At 47.2% G+C, this 14,787-nt stretch overlaps 1 protein-coding gene across 3 annotated transcripts in view; it reads right to left on the minus strand.

Moving 5' to 3' along the window:
- FEZ2 (fasciculation and elongation protein zeta 2) overlaps window positions 1-12,498 on the minus strand; it is a 39,803-nt gene extending 27,305 nt beyond the window's left edge. For all 3 annotated transcript variants that reach the window (XM_038772593.1, XM_038772591.1, XM_038772592.1), the window contains exons 1-2: window positions 12,255-12,498; window positions 6,819-6,927 (exon numbers count right to left, since the gene is read on the minus strand). In XM_038772593.1, the coding sequence (XP_038628521.1) occupies window positions 6,819-6,927; window positions 12,255-12,481 (336 nt within the window). In that variant the 5' untranslated portion in view covers window positions 12,482-12,498. The remainder of the gene's footprint in view (window positions 1-6,818; window positions 6,928-12,254) is intronic.
- Between the last annotated feature and the right edge of the window lie 2,289 nt (window positions 12,499-14,787).

The raw sequence follows: 14,787 nt of genomic DNA on the forward strand, positions 1-14,787 counted from the left end.
TTATAATTAATAATGGCATTTGTTAAGCACTTATTATGCGTGAAGCACTGTTCTAAGCGCTGGGGAGGATACAAGGTGATCACGTAGTCCCACGTGGGGCTCACAGTTTTAATCCCCATTTTACAGATGAGGTAACTGAGGCCCAGAGAAGTTAAGTGACTTGCCCAAGGTCACACAGCAGACATGTGGGGGAGCCGGGATTAGAACCCATGACCTCTGACTCCCAAGCCCGGGCTCTTTCTACTGAGCCACGCCGCTTCTCAGGAGTAGGAGTAGGAGTGGCCAAAAGAAATGGACAGTGATCAGAGTGTACCCACACATCAGAATGCTGGGATCAGGAAAGTATTTTGAATATGAACTTAAAACACTTTCTTTCAGGAATGACGATCAATTTTCCTCTGTTATCGTCAGGTGATAGGAGCAAACCAAGAGAACGGATTCCTCTGATGATCCAAAAACCCAGAATAACACCCCCGATCGTGTTGCCATTGTGCCGCTCAGCCACTGTACCCGCTGCTGATCTTTTTATTTTTGCAAGCTGATCCAGGCTAATTTGGGAAACCGTCATTCTCCTCTATTATCTTCCATTCTGAATAGACCGGCCTCTTTGGGTGCCAAGTATTTTCATCCCTACACACACACACACACACACACACACACACACACACACACACACACACAGAGTACCAATGTTATAAACAGAACAGATAATGATCTTCCCGTTTGAAACTGAAGATACGTCTAGCGGAAAAAATGTAGTAGTGGAGGCCTTGGGAATGTAACCAATCGCTTTCCCCTACCATTTCTAGAGACACACAGCCTGAACTCCAAAGAGATACAGACCGAGAACTGAAATTCCAAATTAGCTTTGGCCCTACTTGACGTTTCCCTCTGTTTGAGAAAAGCCTCTGTCCAAAATAAAGACCCTTCTCCTCAAGAATTGGGGTCAGTCATATTTTTGACCATAAAGATCACGTTTCCTGTAGTTTTTCTACTCTTCGGTAAGTGGTATGACACAGGGGAGTACTAAATGAAGTCAATTTGGTAACATCTCAAAGACTAAATCCCACTGCTCTGTCATGGAAATCACAGGTCATCTAAACACTCTGAACAACCGATACACTCAGCACACATCTCTCCACTTCTCAAAACCCCCACACTCAGCACACATCTCTCCACTTCTCAAAACCCCCCATCGGCTTCCTGTGTCCCTCTATGTCAAGCAAAAACACTTCATAATTGGCTTCAAAGCTCTCCTCTGACTCAATCCATCTTACCTATGAGCTCTTTTTCCCCAGGATCTTCGTCCCTTCCAAGCCAGCTTCTTAACTGTATCTCACTCTCAATTCTCTAGCCTCCATCTTCTTACTGAGGCTGGTCTGCCATCTTGGAACTCCCTCCCTAAATCCCCCAGATGACAGCTCTCCCCATTTTCAAAGCCTTGCTAAAAATCCCACCTCATTCAACAATCCTTCCCTCTGGACTGTCAGCTCATCCTCTATCAATCAATCAATCAATCAATCGTATTTATTGAGCGCTTACTATGTGCAGAGCACTGTACTAAGCGCTTGGGAAGTACAAATTGGCATCACATAGAGACAGTCCCTACCCAACAGTGGGCTCACAGTCTAAAAGGGGGAGACAGAGAACAGAACCAAACATACCAACAAAATAAAAAAAGTAGGATAGAAATGTACAAGTAAAATAAATAAATAAATAAATAAATAAATAAATAGAGTAATAAATATGTACAACCATATATACATATATACAGGTGCTGTGGGGAAGGGAAGGAGGTAAGACGGGGGGATGGAGAGGGGGACGAGGGGGAGAGGAAAGAAGGGGCTCAGTCTGGGAAGGCCTCCTGGAGGAGGTGAGCTCTCAGCAGGGCCTTGAAGGGAGGAAGAGAGCTAGCTTGGCGGATGGGCAGAGGGAGGGCATTCCAGGCCCGGGGGATGACGTGGGCCGGGGGTCGATGGCGGGACAGGCGAGAGCGAGGTACAGTGAGGAGATTAGCGGTGGAGGAGCGGAGGGTGCGGGCTGGGCAGTAGAAGGAGAGAAGGGAGGTGAGGTAGGAGGGGGCGAGGGGATGGACAGCCTTGAAGCCCAGGGTGAGGAGTTTCTGCTTGATGCGCAGATTGATCGGTAGCTACTGGAGGTTTTTGAGGAGGGGAGTAATATGTCCAGAGCGTTTCTGGACAAAGATAATCCGGGCAGCAGCATGAAGTATGGATTGAAGTGGAGAGAGACACGAGGATGGGAGATCAGAGAGAAGGCTGGTGCAGTAGTCCAGACGGGATAGGATGAGAGCTTGAATTAGCAGGGTAGCGGTTTGGATGGAGAGGAAAGGGCGGATCTTGGCAATGTTGCGGAGCTGAGACCGGCAGGTTTTGGTGACGGCTTGGATGTGAGGGGTGAATGAGAGAGCGGAGTCGAGGATGACACCAAGGTTGCGGGCTTGTGAGACGGGAAGGATGGTAGTGCCGTCAACAGAGATGGGAAAGTCAGGGAGAGGACAAGGTTTGGGAGGGAAGACAAGGAGCTCAGTCTTCGACATGTTGAGCTTTAGGTGGCGGGCGGACATCCAGACTGTAAGCTCGTTGTGGGCAGGTAATGTGTCTGTTTATTGCTCTACTGTACTCTCCCAAGCTCCTAGTACAGTGCTCTGCACACATAAGCACTCAATAAATACAACTGAATGATTTCCAACACCCCTAAATCACATCTCCAGCACTCAAGTATTTCTTTAAGCACAGCCTCGCCACTTAGATACACGTTTATTCAGTTATTTTGCTCCCTCTATTTGTAAATATTTTTATGTCTGACTCCCCCAGAGTGTAAGCAACTTGTGAGTAGGGAACATGTCACTTCTTTGATTTTACTTCCCAAGCACATAGTTTGGACAATCAATATTACCGTTACAAACTTAAAAAATTCCAAGTGGGTAAAAAAAAAAAAAAAGTGTGTTAATTATCACAGCCCTGATTAGTTCATACACCATAGCACTAATTCTGCTCCCTCAGCCAACTCTTTCTATGGAAGAGGTAACATACATTCAGATCTGCCAGGACTCAATACCCATTTTGGCTAGAATCCAGTGGGAGAATTACAGCACATTCTTCCAACAATTAGTGTTTGTCTGGCTACAGCAAGACAGGGTGTTGGAAAAAACGTTTGTGTGAGGTGTCAGCCATGGGGTGAATACTACAGCATGGGTTTTCCTGAACATAGTTGTTCTGCAAGAACACAACCCCTTTGTTAACAGAAAACTGGGAATCTGACAAGGGTCGAATTTTCAAGATCAGGCCTGGATGTGATAAATGCGGACCTGCAGTTGACCTAAACATGACATCTTTGAGATCCACCTGACTCGTATAGAAATAAGGGGACCCTGAAAGCACAAGGCAAAGTGGACAGAACCCAGTCCTGGGAGTTAGAAGGTCATGGGTTCTAATCCCGGTTCCACCACTTGTCTGCTGTGTGACCTTAGGTAAGTCACTTCATTTCTGTGAGCCTCAGTAACCTCATCTGTAAAATGGGGGTTGAGACTGTGAGCCCTACATGGAACAGGGACCATGTCCAACTCGATTTGCTTGTATCTACCCTAGTGCTTAACAGATACCATCATCATTATTATGGTAAGAATTAGTACTACAAAGCCTCAAGCCAAGGATTGCGCCTTTAATTCATTCATCCATTCAATCGTATTTATTGAGCGCTTACTGTGTGCACAGCACTGTACTAAGCGCTTGGGATGTACAAGTTGGCAACATATAGAGACAGTCCCTACCCAACAGTGGGCTCACAGTCTAGAAGGGGGAGACAGAGAACAAAACAAAACATATTAACAAAATAAAATGAATAAATATGTACAAATAAAATAGAGTAATAAGTATGTACAAACATATATGCATATATACAGGTGCTGTGGGGAGGGAAAGGAGGTAAGGCGGGGGGGATGGGGAGGGGGAGGAGGGAGAGAGGAAGGAGGGGGCTCAATCTGGGAAGGCCTCCTGGAGGAGGTGAGCTCTCAGTAGGGATTTGAAGGGAGGAAGAAAGCTAGCTTGGCAGATGTGCAGAGGGAATTATTATTTAATAATAATATTAATAATGATGGTGTGTGTTAAGCGCTTACTATGTACAAAGCACTGTTCTAAGCGCTGGGGGGTACAAGGTGATCAGGTTGTCCCACGTGGGGCTCACAATCTTAATCCCTATTTTACAGATGAGGGAACTGAGGCCCAGAGAAGTGAAGTGACTTGCCCGAAGTCACACAGCTGACAAGCGGCGGACCCGGGATTCAAACCCATGATCTCTGACTCCCAAGCCTGGGCTCTTTCCACTGAGCCACGCTGCTTCTCTGCCACTGCCTTTGCCCTGCAGGAATTCAGAGTCCCAGAAGGCACATACGGGCTATCGTGCACACATGTAGTTTTGCACACCATGACAACACAGAGGGACCACAAGTGCCACAGAAGTCCCGGGTCCATCAGCGGAAAGCCGACGCCACAGAAAGGAGGAGAGTATGGTGAGCTATTCATTCATTCAATCGTACTTATCGAGCGCTTACTGAGTGCAGACCACCGTACTAAGCGCTTGCGAGAGTACCCCAGCCCAGATCCAAACCTCAACCCTGCACCTCTTTTTCATAGCTCGGGACAACCCATAACAGGTCTAAACCCGTAAGAGGCTCTAACTTTGACTGTTTCACTAGAATCACAGGGGACAGAGTGAGCTATATAAAGCTGTGTAATAGCCACCTAAATTTAGATCCAATGAGCCAACCAAGAGTCACAGGGCACCTTGGAAACCTGAGCATCCCTAACAAGCCTCTCTAGGTGAGCTTTAGCAATTAAGTCTAGGTACTATTGTTGGCACAGCATCATTAGTCCCTATAATGATCTCCAACTCCATATCGACCCTGGCAGTTGTCTCAAAACGAAAAGAAAAGGGGGCCTGGGCAGCCCGTAGGTTGCAACTGAAACCTTTAGACAATGCACGGTAAATATTTTGAAGAGAAAACGGCTTCATTTCCCAGCAATGGTGCCAATGTCATTCGTCCTCTTGGTGAATTTTGGTAGATGCTCTGGAAGGTTTGAGGACAGTTTATAAAGAGAAATACACACAATACTGTGCTTCGTCTAGTTTAGTGCATTTTGGGAAAAAGGGCTGGATGTATGTCAGTTTGGGAGGAAGAGTATTGGTTGGAGAGTGTGTTTTAAAAGTGACTAATTTTTTTTTTGAGACTATTTCCAAAGTTTTACTAAACAACTGACATCGGCCTGTAGAGGTGAGATGTCAGTACGCAGTTGTCTAACTGGAAGTGGAAACGCTGGACTGGGGTAGCAAATGACTAAAGTCTCCTGGGGCTGCTTAAGTGTTAGTAAATACCACTGAAGCTTTATCGATGTTTCTTCCTTTCAAAGCTTAAACTCCCATCTTCAGGCCAGGAAGTTAAGATACAAAGCTTGCATTGCATCTTCTTACTGAGTCAGAGGGACCTGGGTTCTAATCCTGGCTCGCCTCTCGCCTGCTGCGTGACCTTGGGCAAATCCCTTCACTTCTCTGGGCCTCAACTACCTCATTTGTAAATGGGATTTACAAACGGGAGCCCTGTGTGGGATAGGGACTGTGTCCAACCTGATCACCTCAGATCTACCCGAGAAGCAGCGTGGCTCGGTGGAAAGAGCATGGGCTTTGGAGTCGGGGGTCATGGGTTCGAATCCCGGCTCTGCCAATTGTCAGCTGGGTGAATTTGGGCAAGTCACTTAACTTCTCTGTGCCTCAGTTACCTCATCTGTAAAATGGGGATTAAGACTGTGAGCCCCCCCGTGGGACAACCTGATCTCCTTGTAACCTCCTCAGCACTTAGAACAGTGCCTTGCACATAGTAAGCACTTAATAAATTCCATTATTATTATTATTATTACCCCAGAGCTTAGTACAGTGGCTGGCACATAGTGCTAAACAAATGCCATATTTTTTTAAAAAAAAAGTGTTTAGAAAGGTGCTCTGCTCAAAAAATATCACTGATGATAATAAAGAGGAAGCTAGCAATGGTTGCTGCCTTGTCAACTATAGTACCACAGCTGGGTAATGGAAGACTAAAAAAAAAAAAAAAAAAAAGGTTTACCAATCAATCAATCAATATTTATTGAGCGCTTACTGTGTGCAGAGCACTGTACTAAGCGCTTGGGAAGTACAAGTTGGCAACATATAGAGACAGTCCCTACCCAACAGTGGGCTCACAGTCTAAAAGGGGGAGACAGAGAACAAAACCAAACATACTAACAAAATAAAATAAATAGAATAGATATGTACAAGTAAAATAAATAAATAAATAAATTTATCTATATTTATTTATATTATTATATCATTTATTTATATATAAATAAATAAATAAGTGTATCCACTCTCCACCTAAATTTTTACCCAACTAGAATCATTTTCTAGTTGTCCTCCGAAACGGGAAGATCTACTATTCCTCCTCTAGACGTTTCACTTTGACTCCCTACCAAAGACATTTTCTTGAGGATTTTCTTGATGATGGAAATGAGCATCAACATCATCCCCATCTGAAGATGAAGGAGCTACCTGATGCAAGCTTTGGGAATTTTCATCCCAGGAATGATATCTAGAAGCATGTTCACTTGAACCAGTACTCTGCTTGCCATCAAATGGCAAAAATCAGCAACACCTTAATCTTACCTGGAAAGTAATTAAGCAATTTAAATTCCACCATCACTAGGGATTTAGGATCAGGCTCACCTACCCAGAAGGGAAATGCTCTAAAAAGCTGGTAAAAATTCAAAACTTACCCCTTTTTCTGAGAGATTCAAGGTGAGTAAATGTAAAGTTCTGGTGTGGGAAGACTTCCAGTCAACTGGCATTACGTGACCATAATTATCAGTCAGGGCATTCCAAATTCTGAAAAGAAAAGAAAAAACTACAGTCAGCAGAATCTAAAACTGTAAGATTTCTCATAAGGCAGCAGCCAATATCTTAAAGGAAAATTCCAGAGGTGCAGAGTAGTGTACTAAGCACTTCGAGCAGTGTGGCTCAGTGGAAAGACCATGGGCTTGGGAGTCAGAGGTCATGGGTTCAAATCCCGGCTCCACCACTTGTCAGCTGTGTGACCTTGGGCAAGTCACTTAACTTCTCTGTGCCTCTACCTCATAGGTAAAATGGGGATTAAGACTGTGAGCCCCCCGTGGGACAACCTGATCACTTTATATAACAATAATAATAATAATGGCATTTATTAAGCACTTACTATGTGCAAAGCACTGTTCTAAGCGCTGGGGAGATTACAAGGTGAACAGGTTGTCCCACGTGGGGCTCACAGTCTTAATCCCCATTTTACAGATGAGGTAACTGAGGCACAGAGAAGTGAAGTGACTTGCCCAAAGTCACACAGCTGACAAGTGGCGGAGCCGGGATTTGAACCCATGACCTCCGACTCCGAAGCCCGGGCTCTTTCCACTTGCTTCGCACATAGTCAGGGCTTAACAAATGCCGTCATTATTATTATTTGAGGACGCAATAGAGCTATTAAACATGACCCTTGCCCTTCCAGTCTAGCAGGTGAAACAGGGGAAGCAATAGAGTATAAAGATATGTACAAGAGGGACATAAGTTGGGGTCATTCATTCATTTGATCATATTTAATCGCATTCATTGAGCGCTTACTGTGTGCACAGCACTGTACTGAGCGATTGGGAGAGTACAATATAACAATATAACAGACACATTCCCTGCCCACGATGAGCTTAGAGCCTAGAGGGGGAGACAGACGTTAATATCAATAAATAAATTACAGATCATGTTCATAAGTGGGGTGTGAATGAAGAGCTTCAGTGCTGTAGAAATACTGAAATGACCACTGGAGATTCAGCAAGGCTTTGTGGAAAAAAGGACATGCCTGGAAATCAGGAGACCTGGGTTTTAATACCAACTCCGCCACTTCACTTCTCAGTGCCTCGGTTTCCCCAACTGTAAATAGGGGTTAAATACCTGCTCCCTTCCACTTTAGACTGTGTCCAATCTAGTTATCCTGTATCTACCCTAGCACTTAGTACAGTGCTTGGCACGTTAAAAAAAGATTGGTATTAAAAAACACAATATCATTACCATTATTACTACGGTGAGGGGATTAGAAATCAATCGGGGAATGTTTCCTGGAGGACATGGGATTTCAAGGGGCTTTGAAGATGGAGAGAGCAGTGATCTTTCAGATGTGAAAGTGGAAGTAATTCCTGGCAAAAGGGAGGGAGTAACAGATCAGTGGTGAAAGGGTCAAGAACCAGGCACAGTGCATAGCTTGCTTTATCGAGAGAAATAATAATAATAATAATAATAATAATAATAATAATGGCATTTGTTAATCGCTTACTATGTGCAAAGCACTGTTCTAAGCACTGGGGAGGATATAAGGTAATCAGGTTGTCCACGTGGGGCTCACAGTCTTAATCCCCATTTTACATATGAGGTAACTGAGGCCCAGAGACGTTATGTGACTTGCCCAAAGTCACACAGCGGACAGGTAGAGAAGCAGCATGTCCTAGTAGAAAGCGCACTAAATTCAGAGGACCTAAATTCTAATTCCGGCTCTGCCATTTGCCTGCTGTGCGGCCCCGGGCAAGTCACTTAAATTTTCTGCGTCTGTTACCTCATCAGTAAAATGGGGATTAAGACTGTGAGCCCTATGTGGGACAAGGGCTGTGTCCAACCTGATTATCTTGTATCTACCCCAGCACTTAATACTGGGCCTGGCACATAGTAAATGCTTTAAAAATATCATAATAAAAAAAGAAAGCATGAGAACTAGGGAACAGTAGGGGAGGAGAGAGGATAAGTAGAAGGGAAAGCGGGCTGACAGTGCCTTAAAGCCAACGATCGGGAGTTTCTGCTTAATGCAGAGCAGAGTGAGCAACCATCAGAGGTTTTTGGAGAGTGAGGAGGTGTGCACAAAAGGATGATGGAGAAAAATGATCCAGGCAACAGAGGGAAGCATGGAGAAGGAAGAGACCGGAGGCAGGGAGGCTACTTCAGAGACAGTACACAGAGAAGTCTGCAAGGAAGCTGATGGTCCATTCCTATTATCACCGACCTGTATATATGTATATATGTCTGTACATATTATTACTCTATTTATTTATTTATTTATTTTACTTGTATATATCTATTCTATTTATTTTATTTTGTTAGTACGTTTGGTTTTGTTCTCTGTCTCCCCCTTTTAGACTGTGAGCCCACTGTTGGGTAGGGGCTGTCTCTATATGTTGCACTATAGAACAGTGCTCTGCACATAGTAAGTGCTTAACAAATGCCATTATTATTATTATTATTATTGCCAACTTGTACTTCCCAAGCGCTTAGTACAGTGCTCTGCACAGTAAGCGCTCAATAAATACGATTGATTGATTGATTGATTCAATTAGTCCCAGATCCCCAAACTGTCCTCTTGTCAAAGATTCATTCATTCATTCATTCATTCAGGCGTATTTATTGAGCGCCTACTGTGTGCAGAGCACTGTACTAAGCGCTTGGGAAGTACAAGTCGACAACATATAGAGACGGTCCCTACCCAACAGCGGGCTCACAGTCTAGAAGGGGGAGACAAGCAACAAAACAAAACCTATTAACCAAATAAAATAGATAGAATAAATATGTCCAGGTAAAATAAATAAATGGAGTAATAAATACGGACAAACGTATATACAGGTGCTGTGAGGAGAGGAAGGAGGTAAGGCGGGGGGGGGATGGGGAGGAGAGGGCTCAGTCTGGGAAGGCCTCCTAATCGCTCCTGTCAGGCGCTTAGGGTGGCGCTCAATAAATAGAGTCGGATTCATTCGATCGTATTTATTGAGCGCTTACTGAGGGGAGAGCACTGGACTAAGTGGTTGGAGGGGCGGTTTGTTGCAGTGGAAGATATTTTTCCACTGCAGGATTTCAAAGAGCTGGACCACCTACTTATGAGGGCATAATCTGCCTCTCCCCAAAAAACTTGGTGTTCTGAGGGAAGCGTTCTTGGAGTCAGGGAGGAGATTGTGGACAGGAAGCAGGCTGAAGAGCGAAGGGATGGAGAGAAGGGGCCTCCGCCTCAACCTCGGCCTGCCACGGCCTCCACAAAACCACGGTCACCCCTAAAATTATGCTCTCCTGCCAAAGCACCCTTGGTTTTTATAGCTCCCATAGGTCTGCCACCAGTCAGTCCATCAGTCCATCGTATTTGCTTGTTGTGTTCAGAGCACTGTACTAAGCACTTGGGAGAGTAGGATATAACAATAAACAGACATATTCCCTACCCATTTGTCCTCCCCTCTTTTTATTTGTAAACCATGAGCCCCCCGAGGGACAGGGACGCTGTCCAATTCCCAACATTCAGTACAGTGCCCTGCACGCAGTAAGCATTTAATACAATTCTACTCCTGAAAAAGGTAAACATTTTCCCTAATATTTTACTCTCTATCCCCCTCTAGACTGGAAGCTTGTTGTGGGCAGGGAATGCGTCTATCAACTCAGTTGCACTGTACTTTCCCAAGGGCTTAGTGCAGTGCTCTGCACATAGTAAGTGTTCATAAATATGATTGATTGACGGGAGGAAAAATGGAAGGGATGAGGGAGAATTCTGGATAAACAGAGCCCAACTATCATGCTAAGATAAAAAGTAAAACATAATTTCGGCTGCAATTCAAGTTTTGGCTCCAAATGGGTATTTACAGCATAAATCATTCAAGTGAAAACAATTGGTGGGGGGGGGGGGGGGGGGGGAAGAATGATGAAGTGGGCAGAAATGAACAGATTGTCAAAATCTGCAGCGTGTGAGACTATTTTTCACTTGAAATATACATTTATGACCTAAATCCCTTGGGGAAAACTTGACACCAAACATTCGCATGAAATGTGCCTTGCAGGTATGGGCCTTTAGGTGTCAATAAATTTATTTTTCCATTCCAGAGTCTGTTCCAAGAACCCTGATCTCTCTACACCCACAGAGCACTGCAGGCTATATTTCAACTCCATTCTAAATGTATTATCTAAAAGAATCAATTGCAAATCCTCCTTTCAAACGAAAAAGGGGCTACTTCAGTCAATTTACATCATTACAAAACATGTAGGCTGGGAATTTTATTTTTTTTTACCCTATGCAATGTGAATGATACTTAAAGGTTAAATTCGGGTTATTTCACTCGGGGAGGAAAACAAAGTCTTTAAACTCAAGAGAAGGCATGACCATCCTTTCATATACCTCCTTCCCTTCCCCACAGCACCTGTATATATGTATATATGTTTGTACATATTTATTACTCTATTTATTTATTTATTTTACTTGTACATATCTATTCTATTTATTTTATTTTGTTAGTATGTTTGGTTTTGTTCTCTGTCCCCGCCTTTTAGACTGTGAGCCCACTGTTGGGTAGGGACTATCTCTATATGCTGCCAATTTGTACTTCCCAAGCGCTTAGTACAGTGCTCTGCACACAGTAAGCGCTCAATAAATACGATTGATGATGATGATGATGATGACAGTGGAGGGGCCAACGGGGCAAGGGAGAATGGGAGGTGTCTAAAGGGGAAAGGGGCGGGGCCAAAGGGGAGGGGGAGGGGTCTAAAGTGACAAGGGGCGGGGCCAACTGGAAGGGGCGGGGCCAAGGGGAATGGGCGGGGTCTAAAGTGACAAGGGGCGGGGCCAACTGGAAGGGGCGGGGCCAAGGGGAATGGGAGGGGTCTAAAGGGCAAGGGGCGGGGCCAAATGGGGAGGGGGAGGGTCTAAAGTGACAAGGGGCGGGGCCAACTGGAAGGGGCGGGGCCAAGGGGAATGGGAGGGGTCTAAAGTGACAAGGGGCGGGGCCAACTGGAAGGGGCGGGGCCAAGGGGAATGGGAGGGGTCTAAAGTGACAAGGGGCGGGGCCAACTGGAAGGGGCGGGGCCAAGGGGAATGGGAGGGGTCTAAAGTGACAAGGGGCGGGGCCAACTGGAAGGGGCGGGGCCAAGGGGAATGGGAGGTGTCTAAAGGGGAAGGGGCGGGGCCAAATGGGGAGGGGGCGGAGTCTGAAGTGACAAGGGGCGGGGCCAGCTGGAGGGGGCGGGGCCTAAGGGGCAGTGGGGCGGGGCCTAAAACGCAAAGGGGCGGGGCTAAAGGGGGCTAGGGGGCGGGGCTAAGGGGGCGGGGCCTGTGGGCGGGCCCCACGGAGCTTCACCGGACTCGTCCCCCCCCCCCGCCCCCCCCCCGTTCCCGGCAGACTCACTCGTCCCCCTGGCGGAGGGTCCGGTCGGTGATGGTCCGCACGGCGGCCCTCGGGGCCGGGGCTCCGGGGCCAAGGGGACGGAAACACAGGCTCAGCTGCTCGGCCAGACCGACGACCGGCCCCGCCGCCGCCGCCGCCGCCTCCGCCGTCCGGTTGTCCCGGGCCGGGCGGCTTTGGGCCGACGCTTGGAACTCGTAGAAATCCTGCCAATCGCCGTCGGCCGCCATCGGCCCGCCTGCCCGCCGTCCGGCCCGGGCGCCGGCCCTACCGAGCGGGACTCTGACTCTTCTAGCCCGCCCACTCCGCCGGCGCGACCCCGCTGCGCCCCGCCCACTCCCGCCGGCGCGACCCCGCTGCGCCCCGCCCCCTCCCGCCGGCGCGCTCCCGCCCCCTCCCTCCCCCTGCGCGGCCCCGCTTCGCCCCGCCCACTCCCCCAGCGCGCTCCCGATCCGCCCCGCCCCCTCCCGCCTGCGCGCTCCCGCCCCCTCCCTCCCCCTGCGCGGGCCCGCCCCGCTCCCTCCTTCCGCCTGCGCGTCCCCGCTTCGTCCCGCCCACTCCCCCTGCGCGCTCCCGATCCGCCCCGCCCACTTCCGCCTGCGCGCTCCCGCCCTCCCTCCCTCCCGCTGCGCGGCCCCGATCCGCCCCGCCCACTCATTCAGTCGTATTTCATTCCATCGTATTTATTGAGCGCTTACACCGCGCCTGCGCGCTCCCGATCCGCCCCGCCCACTTCCCCCTGCGCGCCCCCGATCCGCCCCGCCCACTCCGCCTGCGCGCCCCCGCCCCGCCTCCCCTGCTTAGTAATGGCATTTGGTCATTCATTCATTCATTCATTCATTCAATCGTATTTATTGAGCGGCTACTGTGTACAGAGCACTGGACTAAGCGCTTGGGAAGTCCAGGTTGGCAACTTATAGAGACGGTCCCTACCCTACAGCGGGCTCACAGTCTACGCTTACTATGTGCAAAGCACTGTTCTAAGCGCTGGGAGGCATACAAGGTGATCAGGTTGTCCCACGTGGGGCTCACAGTCTTCATCCCCATTTTACAGATGAAGGAACTGAGGCTCAGAGACCTTAAGTGACTTGCCCAGGGTCACACAGCAGACGTGATGGAGCTGGCCTCGCGCCACCCCGCCCGCCCTCGGCGCGCGTCCCCGATGGTAATAATAATAATAATAATAATAATAATAATAATAATAATAATAACATTTATTAAGTGCTTACTATGTGCAAAGCACTGTTCTAAGCGCTGGGGAAGATACAAGATGATCAGGTTGTCCCACGGGGGGGGGCTCACAGTCTTCATCCCCATTTTACAGATGAGGGAACTGAGGCACGGAGAAGTTAAGTGATTGCCCAAAGTCACACAGCTGGCAATATTAAGTGCTATGTGCCAAGCACTGTTCTACGCACTGGGGAGATATAAAATAATGATGATGATGATGGTATTTGTTAAGCACTTACTATGTGCCAAGCACTGTTATAATAATAATAATAATGACATTTATTAAGCGCTTACTATCAATCAATCAATCAATCGTATTTATTGAGTGCCTACTGTGTGCAGAGCACTGTACTAAGCGCTTGGGAAGGACAAGTTGGCAACATATAGAGACGGTCCCTACCCAACAGTGGGCGCACAGTCTGGAAGGGGGAGACAGACAACAGAACACAACAAGCAGACAGGGGTCAAAACCGTCAGAATAAATAGAATTAGAGCTATATAGCACATCATTTATAAATATGTACAAGTAAAATAAACAGAGTAATAAATAGGCTCAAACAGAGTAATAAATAGGCTCAGTGGAAAGAGCACGGGCTTTGGAGTCAGAGGTCATGGGTTCGAATCCCGACTCCGCCACATATCTGTGTGACCTTAGGCAAGTTACTTAACTTCTCTGAGCTTCAGTTCCCTCATCTGGAAAATGGGGATTAAGACTGTGAGCCCCACGTGGGACAACCTGATCACCTTGTATCCCTCCCCCCCCCCAGTGCTTAGAACAGTGCTTTGCACATAGTAAGCACTTAACAAATGCTATCATCATCATTATTATTATGATTATTAATTCCGGCTCCAGCACTTGTCAGCTGTGTGACTTTGGGCAAGTCACTTCACTTCTCTGGGCCTCAGTTCCCTCATCTGTAAAATGGGGATGCAGACTGTGAGCCCTAAATGGGACAACCTGATTACCTTGTATCCCCCCAGTGCCTAGAACAGTGCTTCACACATAGTAAGCGCTTAACAAATGCCATCATTATTATTATTATCATTATTATTATTATTATCATTATTAATCCCAGCTCCAGCACTTGTCAGCTGTGTGACTTTGGGCAAGTCTCTTCACTTCTCTGGGCCTCAGTTCCCTCATCTGTAAAATGGGGATGCAGACTGCGAGCCCCAAGTGGGACAACCTGATTACCTTGTATCTACCCCAGCTCCTAGAACAGTGCTTCACACACAGTAAGTGCTTAACAAATGCCATCATTATTATTATTATTATTATTAATCCTGGCTCCAGCACTTGTCAGCT

The sequence above is a fragment of the Tachyglossus aculeatus genome, chromosome X1, assembly GCF_015852505.1.
Source record: "Tachyglossus aculeatus isolate mTacAcu1 chromosome X1, mTacAcu1.pri, whole genome shotgun sequence".
Lineage (NCBI taxonomy): Eukaryota > Metazoa > Chordata > Mammalia > Monotremata > Tachyglossidae > Tachyglossus > Tachyglossus aculeatus.